Source organism: Harpegnathos saltator, unplaced genomic scaffold (genome assembly GCF_003227715.2).
Source record: "Harpegnathos saltator strain DR-91 unplaced genomic scaffold, Hsal_v8.6 scaffold74, whole genome shotgun sequence".
Classification (NCBI taxonomy): domain Eukaryota; kingdom Metazoa; phylum Arthropoda; class Insecta; order Hymenoptera; family Formicidae; genus Harpegnathos; species Harpegnathos saltator.
In genome coordinates, this window is record NW_020230582.1 from 669690 (window position 1) to 677007 (window position 7318).

Here is a 7318-nt window from a genome sequence, read left to right on the forward strand (position 1 = left end):
CCTGTATTTTTTAGACGAATGAAAGGTCTATAAAAAGTTCAAAGCAGAATATTCTATAGTTTAGTCGAAGACGAACAGAGCGCGCAGTTACAGTGTGTTTACAACGTTTGCTAGAAAAATGGCAGAATCATCATCATTATCATCCGTAGAACGCGAGCTGCAGAATCAGGCCGCTCGATTAGGCTCGCTAGACGAATACCTCGCATGGGAACAAAAGTGCGACGAGTGTTTCGAGTCGTTGGAACAGCATAGCCGAGCCAAACAACCACGACTATCGATTGGTTCAGCACATTCGATGGTTGCTCGTATAGCGCAACTCGAGGGTTTAAAAAATACTTTGCGCAGACGTTTCGTATACGCAGGAGCCGGACATTCGACACTTGTTTGGCGAGAAATCGATACAGCGTTCAATAGTCGCATATCAACCGGGGCGATTGTAAATACAGACTATATCGACCCTCTTCGATTTCTCCAAGATGCGAAGAATATCGTGCTCGAGCATGTGCGATGCGTTATGAAGAGACACGGTAGCGTAAAAGTGAATACTGTGTTCAACGGTGAATTTGGCGGGTGATAAACGCACGAACAAGAGCATCAATATGAGGAACGTTGAACTTTTTTCCACATCCGATCTAGACAATTGGTTCACGATGCGTATTATCGAACCCATCTTAGTGTCCTTGGAAGAATTTCAGGAACGAGATAGCGGGTGGGCACTCTCATGCATACTCGATCTGACCGTTAACGTTAACAAGTACAAACCGATGCGTGCGGGATGTCACATCGAATTACCGCGCGAAATAAAAATGAAGCGAGCTGTGATCAGTGTACAATCCAAGGACAATGCATGTTTCGCGTGGGCGGTGGTTGCAGCGTTATGTCCAGCTGACAAACACGCAGATCGTCAATCTTCGTACCCACACTATACATCGGTGTTAAATATGCACGACATTGAATTTCCAATGCGCATAAACCAAATTAAAAAATTTGAACGGTTGAACAATATCTCGATCAACATTCATAGTGTGGAAAAGAGATATAACAACATCACAAAGAAAGAAGGAAACGTGGTCGCGCCCATACGTCTCACGGAACAGAAAATGGAGAAGCATGTCAACCTGCTGCATATCCCAAATCCGCGAGATGATGATGACAACGCTGGACACTTCGCATGGATCAAGAATTTGTCCCGACTCATCAGCTCGCAGCTGAGCAAAAAGGAGCACAAGAAACATATTTGCGACCGGTAAGTATACACTAAGAACGCAATGTATAATGAATAATGCGACATATACTAATAACAAAATAATGTTTTTCCAGATGTTTGCATTACTTCAGCTCGAGCGAGAAGCTGGAAAGCCATACCGTCGACTGTGAAAAAATGAATAATTGCGCCTTGCCAAACGATGATAACAAATGGCTCAGCTTCACCAACTACTGCAGGAAGGAGCGGGTCCTGTTTGTAGTTTACGCCGACTTGGAATGCATCCTGGAGAAGGCACCGAGGGAAAAACAAACGAGTTCGTATGCGTATCAACATCATAGCGTATTTAATATAGCGTATTACGTGCGATGTTCCTATAACGAGTCATTATCCGCGTATCGATGTCGTCGCGATCCGAATTGCATCTCGTGGTTTGTCAAAGAACTTGAAGAACTAGCACATCGTGTAAAGGATATTTTGTCTGCAAGTATCTCCATGGAAACTTTGTCGAAAGAACAGTGGGAGACATTTCGGAACGCTACGCTGTGCCATGTGCGAGAAATCATTCGCAAAGGATGATACACGCGTGACCGATCATTGTCACCTGACTGGGCGGTACAGAGGTTCCGCGCATTCCAATTGCAATCTAAATTACCAAGACAGTTATTGCATTCCCGTGTCTTTCCCAACTCCCGGTCTTTCACAACTTATCCGGTTATGATTCGCACTTCATCATCAAGGATATAGCAACCGCGTTCGAAGGTTCAATCACTGTACTACCGATAACCAAAGAGAAATATATTTCGTTTACAAAGATTGTAGGAAACATTACGGATAGTAGGAATAAATGGAAAAATTGTATACAATTGCAGTTCATCGATTCGTACAAATTTCTTAGTTCTAGTCTCGATAAATTGGCGTCTTTTCTCAACCACGACAAATTAAAAATTGTTCGGTCCGAATTTTCAAATTTGTCCGACATGGATTTTGATTTATTGACGCGAAAGGGTGTCTTTCCGTACGAATACCTTGATTGCGCGGACAAGCTGCAGGATCAGTGTTTGCCACCGCGCGAGTCATTTTACAGTTCGTTGACGGGTGATACGGTATCCGAGAACGATTACGCGCACGCTGTGAACATCTGGCGGCGGTTCTCCATTCAAACCTTGGGTGAATATAGCGACTTGTATCTGAAGACCGATGTCTTGTTACTAGCCGATATTTTTGAAAATTTCCGCAATAGTTGTATCAAAAGTTACGGGTTAGATCCCGCGTATTATTATACTTCGCCTGGTTTTACGTGGGATGCTATGTTGAAGCATACGGGCGTTAATTTCGAATTGCTCACTGATATCGACATAGTTATGTTCATCGAGCGCGGTATTCGCGGTGGTCTCAGTCAATGTTCCGGTAGATACGCAAAGGCCAATAACAAGTACATGTAGTCTTACGATCCATTGCAACCATCATCATACTTGATGTACTTCGATGTAAATAACTTGTACGGTTGGGCAATGTGTCAACTGCTGCCATACGCCGAATTTCGATGGGTTGATGATGATGATGTATCGAATTTCGACGTATCATCAATCGCGCTAGATTCACCCATAGGATATATTCTGGAGGTCGAATTGGAGTATCCACAACATCTGCACGACGCGCACACTGACTTACCGTTCTGTCCGACGCGGGGCAAACCTCCGAACAAAAGGCAAGATAAGCTTCTCGCAACCTTATGCGATAAGCAGCGTTATGTGATTCATTATCGCAACCTGCAGCAGTGCACGCGTCACGGTCTTCGTATTGGAAAGATACACCGTATATTCAAATTTGCTCAATCCCCATGGCTCCGCGATTATTTCGAACTTAACACGCAGTTTAGAACACGCGCGACAAACGATTTTGAGAAAAATTTGTACAAATTGATGAACAACGCTGTATTCGGCAAAACCATGGAAAACGTTCGCAATCATGTAGATGTAAAACTGTTAACAAAATGGGACGGACGATACGGCGCTGAGGCAATGATCGCGAGACCAAATTTTCGTAGCAGAAGTGTCTTTTCGGAAAATTTAATCGCCGTTGAGCTACGTAAACTCGAGGTGAAATTCAACAAGCCGATCTATGTGGGTATGTGTATCCTTGACATATCCAAGACCTGCTTGTACGAATTTCATCACGAGTACATGTCTCCCCTATATCAGAACAGATGTAAAGTAATGTACACCGATACTGACAGTTTAATCTAACATATCCAATGCGATGATATTTTCGAACACATGAAACGCGATATTTCTAAGTTTGATACGAGTGATTATCCCGCTGATAATGCGTACGGTATACCGCTTGCCAACAAAAAGATGCCGGGTCTGATGAAAGATGAAAATAACGGAGCGATTATAACGGAATTCGTTGGACTCAGAGCAAAGATGTACGCGCTAAAGGTAGAAAACAAAAAGGACATGAAGAAGGCGAAAGGTGTCAAGACCAACGTCGTAGCGCGATATAACGTTTGATGATTATATGCAATGTCTGAGAGACGAGGTCGAAAAGCAACGTCGTCAGTCATGCATACGATCCAAAATGCACAAAGTCTACACCGTGTCCGAACTGAAAACTGCTCTGAGTCCGTATGATGACAAACGGTATATCGTACCAGACTCAACAGACACTTTACCATGGGGCTATTACAGGATACAATTGTAAACTAAAAAGCGATCATTGTGCATACATGTATATTGTAAAATTAAAGCGATCATTGTACATATATTTGTTTGTAAGAAATATTGTTAACTATAATAAAAGATGGTTTATTACAAGCTGTTTATAATAGGATATTGTAATAAAAAGTGTTTATAACAAAGAATTGGTTACAATACATTTTCTTTGTGTATCCAAGAGTTGTGCGAATCGTCAAATCCCAACCATTTCACTAAAACCTTGTCGCCGCTTTTTCGCAACACCTTTTCCACGAGATAAACGTCAGGATTAGCAGCGCGATGCAGTTCGTATTCGTAAAATCCTCCGGCAATAGACTTTCCGCGAAAATCCTCAAGCAGATAGGTCGCTGGATTAGTTGTCTGCACTTTGACGATTTTAAACACTTCGGTTTTCCAATTCGGTGTATAGCCTTTTTCAAAGATGGTTTTGAATTTGCTCACGTGTACCAGATCACCCACTTTGAATTTCGCAGGCGCAGCGATCTTTACGTTGTTGTAGACTGTGTGTAGGAGCTTATCGGCGATCTCGGGTGTTACGTCGATAGGACGCATGCCGATAGTTCGATGTTTCCGTGTGTTGTACTCCGTGATAAGGCGCGGTAACGAGTCGATCCATTTGTATGTTCCATTCAACGTAAACATTTTCCACATGGTGTTCTTTAACGTGCGGTTGAATCGTTCCACAACAGATGCCTTCATTATCGAGTACTTAGAATAATGATTGATACCATGTTTTTTAAGGAGTTTCTGCAGATCCGCATTATAAAATTCCTTCCTCTGATCCGTTTGCAAATTTTTCGGACATCTTTCAGATTCTTGAAATATCCTGGCGAATACTGTCACTGCTTCTTTATCGCTCTTGCTCTTCATCGGTACAGCCCACGCATATTTGCTCAACACATCGATAACAGTAAGTATATAGTGGTAGCCTCTATTGAATCGCGAGTAAGAACGTATCTCTACCAAGTCAGCTTGCCAAAGATCATCATATCCGCGCACTATGACGCGTCTACGGGGAAAATATCTTCTCGTTGGAGCGTGCAACTCCTCCACCAACCGATGCTTTTCGTTACCGATGAGCTGCTTCTCTGAACTTTTCTTCTTTTTGTTAAATTTTGATGATTGCTTTGCCATTGCAGCTTGTGATAATCCGTCTCGCTTATGTCGATACTATATGTCAATTTAACTATAATATTCTACTTTTATATTTTCCTTGATTGCTTTATCTCTGAGCGTGTCCAGTCTAAAATTTGGTCTATGTTCTCATGAATGCTATTCATGCTCTGTATGTTTTTCTTCCGGTAGTCTTCCAGCCAATCCTTCAATTTTTTAACATTCTCATCTACATACTGCTTCATCTCAACGTTACTCTCATGCAGTAGAAGCTTTACAGCATTTATATTCTCATCGATATATTGCTTCTTCTCAACGTTACTTTCATGCAACAGAAGTTTTACAGACTTTATACTCTCATCCACATAATATTTGTGCGCAGCGTCATTGAAGGCTTCCGGCTGCGATATTATGTATCGCGTGCATTTTTGCATCGAAACATTTGCCATCACCTTTACTATTGGCGGTTAGACAAAGGGCATTTTCATGTACATATCGTTTGGTTGCAACGTTGTTTAAATGATTTCTCACACCTGCAACACATTCTTCCACGTATTGTTTGGTTGCAACGTCACTGTCGGCTTCAGGTTGCGCTACATGTTGTATCTTGTGCGACTTTGCGTCAAAAACTTTGGCAGCGTTTAAACAAAGGGCATTTTCATGTATGTAATTTTCAACGTGTTCATTCCATTGATGCGCTTCGATCGGAGAACTGTTGCTGTATGGCAACACTCCAAACTTACGCGTCGACATTTCGGAGCAAGCTATGCTGATGCTGTATCGGCTAACTGACTGACTGACTGACTGACTCGTGTCAGTGCAGCGCTGTTTAATTTATAATAAGACCAGCTTCGCGGAGTTCTTCGATAATCGATAAAATTTCGTTGTCATGAGCGTTGTTGCCGGCTTGGCGCGAAGCGTCAAGCAATCGCAGACGATCCACCAGCTCGTTGGGATCATCCCAATGCACGTAATCGATATTGTTGTCATTTAAGGTCATCATAGCTTGCGATGCGTATAAACCTTTTCCGGCCACTTTATCGCTCGACGTATGTGATACTAGGGGCGCGATTATATTTGTTTATATATTTTATTGTTTATATGTTTATATTTGTGTCCCTTGTTACCGAGTATCGGATTTTGCGGGAGGTACCCGCGTCTGTGAGCATTCGTCGCCAATAGTATACTTTGGTATTTTTGCATATCAGCCTCGGTGTACACAGAATCGTCGGAGATTCTTTTGAATATTAGCTCGTAAAGATCGGGTGTTCCAATGTATCCTGTTTCGTCTATGATTATATTATCGTCTCTGTCCACATCGACACGTTTATCACCGAGCATCGCTCCATCGTTACTAAGACGTACGCCGTAAACATAATCTATGGTGTTATCTTTTCCACTACTTAGCACAGCTCCCATATATTTTTGACCCAACGGACCAAAATAATCATGTAAAGTTTGTTGTCCTTTATACGTTCGCAACTGACGTCTAATGGATGTCACTACCGATTCATTGGGGGTTTCGGAAACATTCTCATCATCATCATCAGTGAGTAGATTGTCGATCAGTGAAGATTCATGTGGTTCCTCATATTGTAGAGCTCCCGTCGATGTAGAAACTATCGAAGGATCTTTGAATAGTTTCCGTTTCAGCGGAGTCAATGCAGCGTGAAAGTTTTGCCTTACGCTTTATCTTTTTTTCGGATTTTAATACAATCTTTGTTTCTTCGCTTGTACTCATTGATAGTGGCTCAGTTTTAACATCAACGTTACTTTCCACATTAGCGCTGCTTTCCGCGATTTGCTTGAGAAGTTCAATAATAGGTTTAAAGTGTCTCTCCAATGCAGCATTCTCAACAATTCTACCGATTTTCAAAGCGCGATACTTCTTGCGGATCGATTCGCTCGTTTTCGCAATCTCTTCCGCTACCTTTTCATGATCCATGATCTTCACGTTACTATTCATCATTGATATATTTGTCTCGTGGACGTTGAAGATGTTACCACGTTGAAGTTGCAACGATGATTGAGCATCTCACAACACAGCAAAGTCATTAAATCCTTTCCTGTATCGTCCGTTGGTCATTGAGCTGTCCTTATCAATCACTGTGAAACCATATTTATCCTCCCAACATTTGCGACACAATGCACTGAAATCCTCATATGACATGTCGGTGTTCACATGATCGTTGTACACATGTTTCAAGTTGGTACCATCCTGTTTAAAGAGAATCAGAAAATTTGCATTGTCCCGTATAAGATGCTTGGGTATTTTTGCGTA

General features: G+C 42.0%; 1 protein-coding gene across 1 annotated transcript; it reads left to right on the forward strand.

Moving 5' to 3' along the window:
- The first annotated feature begins 738 nt into the window (after nucleotides 1–738).
- Nucleotides 739–2649, forward strand: LOC112590169 (uncharacterized). The gene is made up of 3 exons (XM_025305967.1): nucleotides 739–1246; nucleotides 1321–1546; nucleotides 2077–2649. The coding sequence occupies exons 1-3, from the start codon at nucleotides 765–767 to the stop codon at nucleotides 2647–2649; spliced, it is 1281 nt and encodes a 426-aa protein (XP_025161752.1). The 5' UTR covers nucleotides 739–764.
- Nucleotides 2650–7318: the final 4669 nt, after the last annotated feature.

Coding starts and splice junctions, on each gene's coding strand:
- LOC112590169 (XM_025305967.1), top strand. CDS start 765: ATGCGTGCGGGATGTCACATCGAATTACCGCGCGAAATAAAAATGAAG. Junction 1,247..1,320: donor AAGAAACATATTTGCGACCG/GTAAGTATACAC, acceptor ATGTTTTTCCAG/ATGTTTGCATTACTTCAGCT. Junction 1,547..2,076: donor ATGCGTATCAACATCATAGC/GTATTTAATATA, acceptor ATACAATTGCAG/TTCATCGATTCGTACAAATT.